The sequence below is a fragment of the Hydra vulgaris genome, chromosome 03 (assembly GCF_038396675.1).
Source record: "Hydra vulgaris chromosome 03, alternate assembly HydraT2T_AEP".
NCBI classification, from domain to species: domain Eukaryota; kingdom Metazoa; phylum Cnidaria; class Hydrozoa; order Anthoathecata; family Hydridae; genus Hydra; species Hydra vulgaris.
Window position 1 is genome coordinate 44,108,172 of NC_088922.1, and position 15,652 is coordinate 44,123,823.

Genomic DNA, 15,652 nt, shown 5'->3' on the forward strand with positions numbered 1-15,652 from the left:
ATTTGACCGAGTCAACTTCCAATAATGTATTTGCCAATAACTTTTAAAAATGAAAACACAATATGTAGTTCCCTAAGTCGAAAAAACATTTTCTTTGACCTAATTAATACGTCGTAGCTGCAAGCATTTTGAATAAAGCTGAATAAATATTGACCTTTGATGAGCGAGTCATCCGCTCATCATAGGTCAATATTTTGGTTAAAACTTAAGCAACGGCTTTAGAGGAGCAATAATTTCCCATGATCAATTTGCTACTAGTTTTATAGAGGCAATCTGAGCTGAACGTCTTGTGCACGAAAGCTTGTAAAGCAAAATTTACCATCTAGCGGGACTGCAAATGAAATAAAAATATCTTAAATTTTTATGAAGGGTTGATCAAGCTTGCACACAAAACTGTAGATGTAGTACTTAATGCACGCAAAACAATTACTTACAATACCTAATGTACAGCTAGTACAATTTTTGTATAGCTAGAGAGGTCCGACGAAAAAATGTTGAAACAACCAAGCATTCGATCACCAACCCAAGTTGCTGCTTTGTTTTAAAAATAAAATATCAATTGTGTTTTTGTTAAAATTAGATGTATAGTTATATTTAAAAAGTATAGCAAATACAAATCCCTGTTTTGATTGGATAAAAAATTTGTCTTGTGCTGCGTTCAAAAACATGCTTTTTGTAGACGGATAAAGTCGCCTACGCCCGTTTACCTTTATATATATATATTACGTAAAAGGATTCTATATATATGTATATATTTATCCTAATATGTGTATATATATATATATATATATATATATATATATATATATATATATATATATATATATATATATATATATATATATATATATATATATATATATATATATGTATAGAAAGAGAGAGAGAGAGAGAGAGAGAGAGAGAGAGAGAGAGAGAGAGTAAGTGACGGGGTTGATATTTGACCAAGGTCTGGACCTGGTTTTTGACCGGAGCTGCATAATTAATAATACATGCTGAAGTATAACTTTTTTATTCAAAATTCGTGTTATATTTTGTATATTTATACATATATAAACATCATCATGATCAACATGATTGTCATAACTATTATTACCATCATGATCATGATCATCATTATCATCATCATTGTTATCATCATCATTGTAATCACCATCATCGTCATCATCTGTTTCTCTAATATAAACAATCTAGAGCATTTTTTTTCCTTGGAAGGAAATCTTGGAAGCTTTTACTCCTTCTGGAATAAAAGCTTGGAAGCTTCTATACCTTCTCTTCAATATTAGGTCAAACCTCATTCTACTCCGCATTTTTTACAATCTTGAGCAGTTGCTTTAGTAAACAGTAATCATTTTTTCATCTTTTTTACAAAGACTCTTTTTTACAAAGACAAATTTCTCTTATAAAAGAACATCTCTCTTATAAACAAATGTTCTTTTATTATAACAAGAAGCCAATGTAAAAGGGTCCTGTATGATGTTGAGCTCTTTTATTCTAAGTTTACAAAATCTTGTTTCTTATCTCAGATATTAGGTTCTAGAGACTTTTGGTAACTCTTCAACAGTGTCATAAACTAAAGTAAGTCTAATATTTAATTTCTTATTCATGGGTCTAATCTCTTTACTTCTCCCCAGGATAAGGTAGAGTTTTTACAAAGAAATCTTATTCTAATTTAACACTTGAATTTAATGACCACACTCTTCCTACCATGTAAACATTATCCATCGTTAAACATCAAAATCACTCTGGCTTCCAATGCTAAAGTTAATTCTCAATTAAACACTTCTACAGTTTGTGCTTTAGACAAGATTTCCATCATTGTATTAAAAAAGTGTTCTCTAGATTTCTCTTCGGTTTTTGCTAAAATTTTTGAAAAGTGCTAAATAATTGATAATTTTTCAAAACTCCAGAAAACACTTTGACCTCTCCAACTATTCCGCGATTAGACTTATAGTTTTTAATATTATTAAACTATTTCTTTCTAACTGCAGTATTAAAGTTATTCTTGAAGACCTACACTCCTATTTATTTCCAGTAACTTTAAGGGTACCACAAGGTTATATCTTTGCTTCTGTAGTATTTCTTGTCTACAATAACAATCTTCATGAAAACTTTGTATCTAAAGGGCCTCTATTTGCTGAAGACTCACTTTATACTCTTGCCTGGACAAAAAAATCTTCACATTTTGATTGCTTAGAACAAGCAGCCAGTTTTTAATATGATCTCTCTTCTGTAACAGCCTAAGGCTTGCAGTTTCTTGTGAATTTAAATTCTGGACTTAAAATTCACAATTTTTTAAGCAACAAAACTTATCTAGTTACTGAAAAAAAATATTGCAATTTTGTTGGCATTCCTAAGTAACGAATAACAACCCTCTTACTCTCAGACAAAGTCTAAAAGCACATTGTAGTTAGACCTGCTTTATCTGGCAAGTTTGAACCACTCTCACATTGTTGTAAGGTTGCATTTTTTTCTTTTTTCTACAAACACTATTATGGTCAGTGCTCAAACAAGCTATTATTTCAATTACGATAAACTCATTCTTACTTAGCTTCTTATTTAACAAGTCCTTTTACTGTATCTGTCCCTTTATACTATAAAATATTATTCCAGATTTTTTCCTTGCACATCAAAAAAGCAATATAACTCTTCCCCATCTTCATATTTTCCTTTTTAATACATCCTACAACTTTTAAAGTCTTCAGTTAACTATTTTCTCCTATTTTAACCTATCCTTTATTTTAAAGTAACTCATAACTTAATAGTGGTTCCTTGCAATCTTGTTGGAAATAAATTAGAGTTTAAAAATATATAAATATATGCTAGTGTGTAATAAATAGTAAATGTAAGTATAAAATACTTTTTTTTTGTTAAGAAATAAGTTTCTTCTCGCTTTGTCTAATTCCTAACCTTACTCCATTTAAAATTTTTTCTTTTAAAACTATTAAGTTTGTCAAAATACACTCGTGCTCTCTTTCACTATCAGCTATTGACATTCTAATACTTCTGATCATAACTAATAGGAAAATGACCATGTGTGACCAAGTGTGAAAAAGACGATGTTTTCCAAAATATCAATACGTGTTAAGTAACTTAATTCATTCCTAAATTACTTTCCAACACGTTTAGTATAAATTAAATTGAGCTTTTGTGTATAGTCATTCTAAATGCAAATATTTAACTAAATACTTCTTCTTATTACGCTTTTTGTAGTCCTGAACCATTTTATATATTTTTAAATTTATATATTTTTTAAGTAAAAACCTGACAGTTTATATAAATTTAGAGAATGTGCGGCAAACAAAGCAAGTTTAGAAAGTTAATAAAATAAGTTATTGTACTTTTTCATAATTTGAAGTTGACGGCATTTTTTATGTTGACCTTCAGACTCCGCTTTTACAAATCTATGGTTAATATAATCTGGCCCATTTTTAGTAATACATCATGTCTTTTAACTTATGATGTTGATGCTATGGTACCATTTCATACAGCAAACTAAAATTTTTCTTTTAACTTTTATTCTTTATTTTTAGAAAAAAATCTTTTATGAATTTGATTAAAAACATAAGAGTATTTATAGGCGCAGGAAAGTCGACACTTTTAAATTTACTTGCTGGTCGGGAAATAAAAGGTATTTACTTAAACACTGGTTTAATCCAGATTAATGGCAAAAAAGCTTCAAAGCTGCTTCGAAGGAAAATAGGCTATGTCATGCAAGAAGACATCTTTTTTTCTCACATTACAGTGCGGCAATGTCTAGAGGTAAATTATTCTTATCATTTTTATAAATAACTTATTTATTTTATATTTCAGATAATCAACTCAGTTTATCACCTCAATATATTACGAAAATTATTTAACATTTGTATAAATAATTATTAAACACATTTCTTTTTCTTCAGTTTGTAGGAAAAATTAGACTTCCAGAGAATATGAAAGGCAGTGAAAAAAAAGCAGTCGTTGATCTAGTAATTAATGAACTCGGTTTGGATAAGTGTCAAAATACAAGTGAATAATTTGTTTGAAATTTTTTTCTTCAATTTCTTCTTGTTTTTCACTACTTTTTTTCATTCAAATTCTTATTGTAGCATTCCATCACAAAGAGATTTTTAAGGAATGAGTTAAATTCTTTAAATTTTTCAGTTTTTTTGAAACTTATTATTTATATAGGAAAACTCAATTTTAGTTAAAATTTTGAAGAAATTAAAATTTCTAGTTTTAAAGTCTAACTCTCAATGATCATTTAGTTTTGGGCTCTGATATATTTGAAGGAGGCTGTTCAGGAGGTTAGAGCTATTAACTTTTTTTTTTATCAAGAATAACTTAATTTCTACGGAGATTAAATACGGTGATTCAATTTTTGAGATCATTTACCTCAATTTTGACCCTTTGACTCAATTTTGACCCAAAATTGACCCTTTAAGTAAAAATAACTTTGAGTTCAAAATATTGTTTTTGAGCATATTTAGAGTTGCTGCTGGCCTTATTGCCGCTGGTCCAATTTAAGGCTTAAAAATGAATATTTTGAAATGCTTAGTGATAATCATTGGATTTTTTGTAAAACCATTTGTTATGTTGTTAGATTTTGATAATAATAATTACGGAAATGAACCTAACATCTTACTATCTTAATGAACTATTTGGCGAGCTTAAAAGGAACCTTTTACCAAAAATGCTGAGTAATATAAATAATTGTTTAAAAAGCCGCCAATTAAACAGAAGCTGTCAATTCACATAAAATTGCATACTTTTATTGAAAATTCGTTTCTGAGACTTCTCGTCAGGGTTGTTCTGCCTTGCTTATTCTTTATAATTTTAAAGGCATTTTTACAAACATTTTTCTTTATCTAAAGCTATCGGTGTATGAATTCTTTGACATGATTCTCAATAAGTTAAAAGTTTTTTGCGCAATAGAAAACTAGAAAAGTCTGGTTTTTGGCAATTTAATTTCTTATTGAATGAATTATTTGAACAGTGTGCTTCAAAACTTGATTGTAGTTTCTCTTCTGTTTTTAATTTTATTAACGGCATCCCTGAATTTGTAAACAGTGTCTGAATAACATTAGCTGCTGACACCCAATTAGTTGCAAAAATCATGAGTTTATTAAATCTAAAACGTGCGCAAAACAAAATGGTTGTTTTGTTTTATTTTGTTTTATTTTTAAAGGACTCGGGTAAAATGTAAAGAAACCAAAGTAATGAAACTTTGATGTTTTTTAGTGTTCGATCAATCAGTGCCGTGGCTACTGATTCGGAGACAACCTCCTCACACCCACCCACCCCCTCCTCCTCAAAAAAAAATTCTGTCATTAGGGCCCCAAAATTTTAAAAATTTTTCCAATAGGTATTACTAAAAATAAGCTCCTTACATTTGCAAAAGGACCCCTAAATTTTTAAATGGGCCTCCTAAGTTCGCTGCTACCCCTCACCCGATTGGAGGATGTGGGGGAGCCTAGCCACGGCTCTGCTTTCAATATAGTTGCATCCATCAGACTCATGTATTCCACTTGATAATGTCAATACTGAAATGACGCTAAGTGTATACTTTAATGATTATTTAAACGGCCGAATCAAACGAAACCATTCAACCATGCAACCATGCAACCATGCGACTATAAAATCTAACCGCGTGCTTTTTATTTTCAAATGGAATTATTTTTTTTTAATTTAAACTGTCTTTGTTTGTTTTCTGGCTCAGTACTGCACTCATTCTTGTAACAAGATTCAAAACCATGCAACTCTTTGAGAAATTTTAAAAAGTGCAGATAGACGCTAAAGAGAAATTAAGTGCTCAAAGTTATTTTTGCGTAAGTAAACAATTTCTAAATAGAGCTGGATGTCATTTTCTAAAATTGATAAACCATGAATCACTCAACCTTATTTACCTAATAACCTTACTTGAGCTAACATAACTGCCTACCTTTCTGATAGGTGAGAAAAAACGTTGCAGTATTGGCGTGGAACTTGTTAGCAACCCTGCATGCATAATTATGGATGTACGTACTAATATTTTTTTAATTATACTAATGATGCTTTTTATTATTTTACAATATATATATATATATATATATATATATATATATATATATATATATATATATATATATATATATATATATATATATATATATATAGCATTAAACAAGTTATATTCAAATATTATTAAACAAGTAGGTTTTGCTGTTTAAAAAGTTGGCGTAAAACGCGCTGGGATTCGGGGGCTTTAGTCTCGTCCAGATTTTTAAACACTAGGGCTTAGCTCCTCTCGGAAAAAGTTTTTCAAACTCTCAAAAATTTATAAAACATAGAAAATGATTCACATAAATATAGATAAAAAATATACCATGAAAGTATTAAAAATATTTCTGTAAAGTAAACCATTTTTAAAAGTTCAAGCGCTTTCAAGTTATTTTTTGGAACTTGAAAATTTCCATGCGTTTAGGAAGAGTTTGAGATCCAGTATAAAAACTTTGTTTTAGGTTGAGTTTTTTCTCACGTTTATAATTGATAACTTTGGCAGTTTTATATTTTTATATTCACTTCTTTTCTAATTCAATAAAGAAACGCAATTTTTTATGAAAACGGTTTTAATTGTCTTAGAGTTCGTTTGTTGACTTCATATTAACTTTGTTCTAACTAATATGCGTCAAAACTGTTTAGATGAAAAAATATGTAACGCTTAATAAAGTTCTCATACTCGCTAATTCAAAAGTCTTTACTCGCTAATTCAAAAGAAAAATAAGTAACATTAAATAGGTACACTCAAACCTCTTTTTGTGCGGTAGATAATGACCGCATAAAAAAAAACGCTTCAAAAAAATCACATAAAACTTCAGGAGTACCTTTTAAAAATAGTTTTCGAAACAAAATTAAAAACATTTTTTAATTTTGTTTCGAAAACTACTTTTTATAGGTACTCTTGAAAATTTGTGGTTGCATGTTCATAACAGTAACTATATAATGACGTAGTACATACGTCTATATAATGACGTAAACTATATAATGACGTAAACTATATAATGACGTAAACTATATAATGACGTATGAACATTTTATTCGTTGAGAGATTGAAATTTTTGCGCGTTCAAAAATTAAATTCTATGAGATCGCACAAAAAAAACTGCATAAAACACGCAAAAATAAAGTATCGCATAAAAAAGGACCGCATAAAAAGAGGTTTGAGGTAAGACGAATAATTATTTTTTTAACCCTTGTCCTTAGGTATAATGGCGGCAAGGACACCGGGACTCCAGGATTCCAGACTTAAAAACAATAAGTTCCAAGTCATTAAATCTCATGAATTTTTTCTTATAGCAGATCATAAGTCAACAAACATGTTTAGAGCTTCTAGACACTACAGACCTGAAAAAAATGGATATATAAAGAGCAACAAAAATCAGGCATGCGGAGTCCTTTAGGGACTCCGCATGCCTGATTCTTGTTGCTCTTATTTTCTTGTAAATGTGGATTCTATTTTGTCAAGTGATTAAACTGACAATGTCTTGCAGTATCACAGCTTATTTCACACGAGTATAAAATCCCTGTGAAGCCCAAACCATTAGTAACTAAATAATAAATCTGTATATTTTTTGTCTGTACTTTTATTTAGTTTATAGGGGTAAAAAGTGAAATGAAACAATGTTTTACCTTCATTAAAAAAAAAAAATTTGATCTACCATTTTTTTAACCTTTGTCACCTGATCCTGCTTATTTAAGTAGGTATAATGACATATTGTTACTAAAAAATTATTATGTACGAATAAAATTAGCTTTTATTAATTTTCTTTTATCAAATGTCAACATTCTTATAACTTAAATGCAGTAAACGAGTGCTATTGAAAATTTAACAAATCGTAAAATATTTTCTTGTTACTTGAGTATAACACGCTCGACCACTTTTTTTGTGTGGGAAAAATGTTTTGTAATTCCCCAATAATAAATAATTTTGGTTATAATACAAAAAAGGAGTGGCATATAAAATATCAGTGTTAAGGCAGTATTGCTGGTTTTTAGGAAGCTGGGTATGTGTATCTATAAAAGTTTTAACTTTTGTAATGAATACAAATGTATAAATTGAAATGATTAATTATACATTTTAAACTATTAACAGACAGACTTATAAGCATGATTATTGCAGTTTCAAAAACATTACATGTGAAAGACAACATAGAGTGTGTATGTTTGTCAATTGATAGATTATGGTAAAAATTTGATTATAATTTTTTACATGAAGTAGTTTCTTCCATGAATACAAATGTATTAAACCTGATATAAAGAGTACTTTTATGATTGTAAAATGAGGAGCTGTAAAATGTGGAGCGGAGCAGGAAAATGAAGAACGGTACAAAAGAAAGACTAAAATACGAATGTTAAAAAAATTAACATCAACCCGAGATTATCCATTTAATATATTTTCAGGTTAAATCAACAGGAACAGTTTACATTTTAAATCAGGGTTGTTATCTGTCAAATATCTGTCTGAGACATATAAAAATAATCTGTCTGAGACATATTTTCTGCTGACATAAAATATGTCCCACATATTTTCTATCGACATATTTTGACATAATTTTATGTCTGAATTATTTTCTGTTGACATAAAATATGTCAGACATATTTTCTGTTGACATATTTTGACATAATTTTATGTTTGAATTATTTTCTGCTGACATAAAATATGTCAGACATATTTTCTATGGACATATTTTGACATAATTTTATGTTTGAATTATTTTCTGCTGACATAAAATATGTCAGACATATTTTCTATGGACATATTTTGACATAATTTTATGTTTGAATTATTTTCTGCTGACATAAAATATGTCAGACATATTTTCTATGGGCACATTTTGACATAATTTTATGTCTGAATTGTTTTCTGCTGGCATAAAATATGTCAGACATTTTCTACGGACATATTTTGACATAAATTTATGTCTCACATATTTGCTGTTTGATATTCTTGAAGAAAAAGTCTATCTAATACCCAGTTCACACTAAATTCTGTTTTAAATAAACATGTTTTAATGTAAACATAGTTTTATAATAAACATGTTTTCAGTTTTCTTGCGTTCAGATTGAACGTTCTTTAGTATTTATATTAACGTTCGAAAATGGCGCTCTCAAAGAAAAACTTGATCTCGAAGTTACGAGTATTATTGTACATATCAAGGAAAAAAAGAAGACTGCAATTGCAGCACATACTGATAAACTGTATTACTGCTTATAATTTTGCGGTTTACAGAAAAATTTGGACTAAACCTCGCAGTCAAAGCTTTTGGTACGAAACAATGGTAAACTGTTGGAACGAAGATGATTGGATAAAAAACATAAGAATGTCTAAAGCAGCCTTTAATTATCTGTGCAAGGAAGTTTCACCTTTTATGCCTATACAAGGCACTAACTTTCGTAAATCTTTGCCTTTAGAAATGAAGTTAGCTGTGACACTTTACTTTTTAAGTGGATCTGCAGATTACCGAACAATAGCCAATTTATTTGGCTTAGGAAAATCAACTGTTTGTACAATAGTTCACAGAATTTGTAAACATTTTGTTGATAACTTAATGAAGAAATACATTTCCTTACCCTCAAGGGAAGAAACAATGGAGATTATAGTAAGTTTTGAAAAATTATATGGTTTTCCACAAGTAGTTGGAGCAGTTGATGGATGTCACATAAGAATAAAGGCTCCTCATAAAAATTCAGAGGACTATATAAACAGAAAAGAATATCACTCCATTATTTTACAGGGATTGGTAGACAGCAAGTATTTATTTAGAGATATTTTTGTAGGGTGGACTGGCAAATCACACGATTCAAGGGTTTTTAAAAGTTCTCCCTTATATAAAGAGTGTCTGGCTAGAACCTTTTTACCTACAAACTTATCTAAAATAATTGATAATATTGAAATTGGTCCTCTTATCCTTGGTGATTCAGCATATCCCCTTAAAAATTGGCTTGTGAAACCTTACTCAGATCGTGGAAATCTTAGTATAGAAGAAGCAAAGTTTAACGTTTCTCTTAGTAAATGTCGTGTGGTGGTGGAGAATGGATTTGGAAGATTAAAAGGTCGATTTCAATGTCTTTTAAAGAGATTAGATACAACAGTTGAACACACAGTCAATATTGTTACAACATGTTGTATACTACATAACTTCTGTACTTTGACAAAGCAAAAGTATTTAAATGAATGGATTGAACAAACAGAAATTGACTTAGTAAACCCTATATTAAACCACAGTTGCATTGAACTTGACAATAAAGCTGAGTTTATTAGAAATTCCATAAAAAAACATTATTTTACAACTGTTTAGTTGTAAATGATTTTTTTCAAACAATGTTGTAAAAGGCATGGTTTATTTTATTTTGAGAAAAAAATAACAAAACAAAGAAATTGCTTCACATTTTTTTAATCATAATTAAAAACTCTATCTCAGTCCCACTTTTAAGACGTTTAACATCCTTATCATTTCGGATAAGTACATTTGGTAACTTGGTAATCAATAAAGATGCATTATCTTGAACTGAAAATTCCTCTTTTATTGTGCAAGTAAGTTTTTCTAGTGTCAAATCTGCCAATGAAAGTTCTATTTCAATAAAATATAAATCTTCAACTTGACGAACTTTTAATATAACACATGATTCTTCTTGTTTGTGGTTTTCTAAAATACTTTCTAAAATTTTATGATCAATATCAGCCTGAGAGGTCATAAATTTATTAACAGTGGCATTTAATTGTTCAAACATTACCTCACTTCTTGATTTTTTCTTTTTGGATTTTTTAAAGTAAAAACTATTATCTTTTTTTACCAACTCTTCAGATTTAGAACTTGACGGAGTAGTTTCAATGTCTATATGTTCACAGTTTACTAACTCATTAACGCAATTATTAAAATTATTCACTTCTGCAGTTTTTTCAATAATAACATTCATGCCTGAGGAACTTTTCAAAAAAGTTGGTAATGTGGTTGGTTTGTCACTAAGAACCTTATCAATTTCATCAAAGCAGGATGGTTTTTTGGAAGGACCAGTCCCACTTGTATTTCGTTTATTATCAATATAATTGCGATATGCACTTGTCAATGTGTGAATTCTTGTTTTACACATCTCTTTATCTCTGTCTTCATATCCAGAAGCTTGCAAGAATAGCAAAATTTCCTCCCAAATTTTTCCTTTTCTAAAATCCAAAAAATATGAAGTTATATATATATATATATATATATATATATATATATATATATATATATATATATATATATATATATATATATATATATATATATATATATATATATATATATATATATATTGTGCTAACTATCAAAGAGAAATAAATATCTTGTTGTAAAAATTACAATTTATAAACATTCATTTCCTTGTTTATTCAATATTAATGTAATTCGTAATCACTTCTTGTCTATTTGTGATTTATTTAAACTATTTAGTAACGAGTGGTTTGATTTTATTTAACAAGTTATTTCAATTTGATCCAACTTAACTGAAAAAAACAAAACAAAACCTTGTGCATGACTTCAACTTTTCTTGGATATTATCTTCTGACCATTTACTAATTAGTATTTTTGTTTCCTCATCATCCCAATGTCTAGCTCTCTTTCTAGATTTAACTTTTTCTTCAGCAACAGCTTTTTCCTCCGCCATTTAAAAACAGTTCAGGGTAATAAAACGCAATTAAAACAACCTCGCGACGTTGTTTTATTAAAACAACTTTTAACGTTGCGTGTTTTAATTAAAACCAATTTTAAATTTGATGAGAATAGTAAAATGTAAAACGCGTTTAAAATACGACAATTAAAACGTGTTTTATCGTCAGTATGAACGGGGTATAACAAATTTATTGCGCATTTCAGCCTAATTTAAAGAGTAAAGTGAAAATAGTCTAACAAATTTGTTGCTTTTTTGCTTCATTAAACTCTTTTTTTGGTTATGATTACATAAAAAACTTACATCGAAATGTAATTTACTTTTTAAATGTTAAAGATTTTATTAATGAAATAAACTTACGTAAATATAATATTTAAAAGACATAACACTTACTTTACAAAATAAAACTACATCGTAACAAAAAATTACTTTTACGTGTAAAAGTAAGTAATTAGCAAAAACAGCTTACACAAAAGTAATTTAAAAAAAAATATTTACTTTTACAAATAAAAGTAATTTTTTTCTTTGAAATTTTATACTTTACTTGGTTAGTAAGTAAAAAGAAAGTTATATTATTTACTTTCTCAAAGAACAGTAATTTCATGTTGATTTAACATAAATTTTGAGATAGGTATTCAAATCTATTGCCTATTTTTTTCACGTATATCGTAAAGGGTAGTTCTATTATAATTAGGGGCAAATATAGCCTATACTAGTAGTATAGAGACGGGCTCCCTGTCGCATGAGTACTAATAGGGGCTGCTTAATAATCATTGATTTTTTTATTTCTTTTTGTTTGTTTAGCAGATTAGGTTAATGTCCAGAATGAAAGTTTGTCGGGGGAAGATGGGGAAAGGGGGCATAATTTCTAAGCTATAGGTAATTCATGCATGTGTAAACCTTCCAGCATTTGTGTAAACTTAATAAAAGTACAAGTTGAAATTGTTTTCAGAGCACAGGAGAAAACTCCACTTTTTTTTTTTTAATTTAACTTTATCATTCCGGCTTTACTTTGATTTTACTTTATCCGGAAAAAAAAAAAAATTAACCGTAAATGAGCCGGGCATATTTGTAGTTATGCTGCTGCTTTTCGCTTCTCTTATTCAGCGTGGTTGTTGTCAGAGCCGTCCCGAAGAGGTCTCTGATTGAGGAGGGGGTTCGTATGTGTTTTTTGCCAACTAGAGACACACACGCACACAAAAAAAGGGTCAAATGTGCTAACTCAAATGCATATATAATAGCTTTGGGGTGGGGGATACCCCCTCACCCCTATTCGGGACGGCACTGGTCAGCTCTGGTCGAAACAGCCACCCAGAAATTAAAATTAATTTTTTTTGTTTATTTATTAATAGCTATTCATAAAACTGTTGTCTGGAATGAACTAACTTCAATTAGTCCATTCCAGAAAACAAGTATTCCTTTATTATTCTATTATCTAACAATTATTTGAGTTGGTCTTTTCCAGAAATAACTTTTTTGGTTAGATTAGTTTTTAACAACCACGCTGAATAAAGGAAGCCAAAATACAAAACTTAGAATAAAATTGCAAAATGTAGAGCCATTTCCAAAGCAAGAACATTAAACCAGACATCTTTCAAAAAAAACACATCTTTCAAAAAAAAAAGACACATCTTTCAAAAAAAAACTTTCAAACAACTAATATAAATAACATCAAGATTAATTTGAAAAAAAAAATTAAAGTTAAAAAAGTATAAATGTAAAAGTATTCAACTTGAAAAAAAATGTATAACTTTTTATAACCGCAAAAACCGCTTATTTTAATTTATTTAATAAAGCGTATTTAGTAGGATGGTTCAAAAAAGCACACTTTTAAGTTTAAAATTATATGGTCGATTGTGAAGAAAATTGTCTTGATGATGTTTTATCATACAGATGAAATAACATCAAATTCTTTTTTTTCAGTAAATTTTTGTTACTTTTTTTATTTTAAATTTTCAAAAAATTTAAAGTAAAAAAAATAACAAAAGTGCAAATCACAATATTTAAACAACCAGATTCCAATCACAAATTTAAAATCAGGCCCGTAGCAAGCTTTTTGTTTTTGTTTGAGAACTTAACTTTATGTAACGACATGAACCAAACTCCAAACATTTATATATTCATGTTTATGTAAAGCTTTTCAAAAGTATTGCGATAATCGGAGTCTGCAAAAATAAACCCTTTAAAATGTTGACTTCCCTTTTATACCACTTGTGTGAGAGTGATGAGTTTATAACATTTATAAATACATTTTTTTAACATTTTAAACTAAATTTAATTTCATTAACAAGTCTCTAATATCATGCAATAATCTCTTAATGTTCAAAAACTATGAACACATAAATTTTGAGCAACCTCTCCAATTATTTAGGGGATTTAAATGGGCTTTGATAATTATCAAATTCTTTAATACATTCTTTAATACAGCGATGGATTTTTAATTTTTATAATTTTTTATTTTTCTTAATTTGCGTTACAAATTATTAATTTTCTTTTGTAAAATATACGAAAGGCGGGGAAAAGAAGAAGACAAAAATATACCTACTGCCAAGCCTCTAAATATCCGTACATAATAAAGACATTAAAAACTTGTCATTAAAAATTGATGATCATTTGTTTTTCTGAAGTTTGAGTTTAACAACCTTATTTAAGTTGACAATTATAGTTTTGTATTTTTTAAAAATATATCTAAAAAATTAAAATATATGTATCTGAAGTACCAAATTCTCCTGTTTTAGTATGTTATTTTAGAAAAAGGTGAATCTTTTTCTAAAATAACATACTAAAACAGAAGAAATATTGCATAAATAACAGAAATTTTGAATTTTTTTTTTTTTAAACATATAAATAAAATGGATTAAAAAAATTTTATCCATGAAAATATAAATTAAACAAAATACATGATTTAACTTTAAATTGATTTAAATACAAGTATTGCGTGGTATTATACCACATTAAAAGCGGTGTAAAAAAGTTTCATAATTTGAAAATGCGGCGTATTCTTTTATTACCAAACCTATTAAAGTTACTTAATCAACAGCATCTTTAAATGTCTTTAAATGTGTTGTTAAAAACCATATCAAACTCATTTGAAGACTTTATGGTAACCAATAATATAATGATGTCTACTTGCGTAAACTCTGAGATGTAATATTATGATTCTGAAAAACCAATGATTTTGGTTAATATTTATACTTTTAGTAAATAAAACATACTTAAGTGCCAAACTCAAGTATGTTCTTGTTTATATCACATTAGAATGTTTAGGAAAATGTAAAAAAGTTTTACAATTTGTACATGCAACGGTTCCTTTTATCAACAAACTAATTACAATTAATTAATCAATAGCCTCTTCTTTAACTAATAATATTATTATATAGTTACGTACAAATGAGGTTTTCTAAAAACCTTTTAATGTGTTGTTAAAAACCACATTAAACTCATTTAAAGACTGTATGGATAACCAAATAACCAATAACACAATGATGTCTTTAATAATTACATCAATATTACATCTCAAAATTTACGCTCGTAAATTATGAGATGTATTATTCATAAAATTATGTAAACGCAATAACTTTGATCAAAATGGTTTTTATAAGATTTCATATTAAATTTTCTTTAAAATTGTGCAATGTTGTGGTATAAACAAAAACATACTAAAGTACCAAACTTAAATGTGTTCTTCCTTATCACATAAAAATGTTTAGAAAAAGATTGAAACAACCACTTCATTTGGCGAGGATGTAAACTTAGTGTAAGAAAACAAAAACAATAAAATTTACTAATTTGTTGCTCTCACATTTGTAGTAGGGATGGTAAATGTTTAAGGGCATTTTTGTATCCAGGCTCTTATCACCACAATTTTTATTTTTTTATTTACTTATAAATCGTTTTTACGCTACAGCTCGGGATATAGGTATATTACACAACGGCCAAGCAAAGTGTATTTTGTTAGTAGACATACGTGGCCAAGGTGCTTAATTAC

The 15,652-nt window shown here is 28.4% G+C and overlaps 2 protein-coding genes across 2 annotated transcripts in view; one reads left to right on the plus strand and one right to left on the minus strand.

The window, feature by feature from the left end:
• Positions 1-3,027: 3,027 nt before the first annotated feature.
• Positions 3,028-15,652, plus strand: part of LOC101239081 (uncharacterized) — a 52,226-nt gene continuing 39,601 nt past the window's right edge. The window contains exons 1-5 of the mRNA XM_065794491.1: positions 3,028-3,047; positions 3,534-3,762; positions 3,903-4,008; positions 4,248-4,286; positions 5,932-5,996. Coding sequence (XP_065650563.1) covers positions 3,028-3,047; positions 3,534-3,762; positions 3,903-4,008; positions 4,248-4,286; positions 5,932-5,996 — 459 coding nt within the window. The remainder of the gene's footprint in view (positions 3,048-3,533; positions 3,763-3,902; positions 4,009-4,247; positions 4,287-5,931; positions 5,997-15,652) is intronic.
• Positions 10,397-11,839, minus strand: LOC136078184 (uncharacterized). Its single transcript, XM_065793343.1, has 2 exons — positions 11,522-11,839; positions 10,397-11,179 (listed from the first exon to the last, which is right to left on the minus strand). Exons 1-2 carry the CDS (start codon positions 11,659-11,661, stop codon positions 10,402-10,404), a joined length of 918 nt encoding a protein of 305 aa, XP_065649415.1. The 5' UTR covers positions 11,662-11,839; the 3' UTR covers positions 10,397-10,401.

Excerpts from the sequence above, each read along its gene's own strand:
- LOC136078184 (XM_065793343.1), bottom strand. The coding sequence starts at position 11,661 with ATGGCGGAGGAAAAAGCTGTTGCTGAAGAAAAAGTTAAATCTAGAAAG. Across the intron at positions 11,180-11,521 it reads AAGTTGAAGTCATGCACAAG|AAAAGGAAAAATTTGGGAGG; the intron begins GTTTTGTTTTGT and ends TTTGGATTTTAG.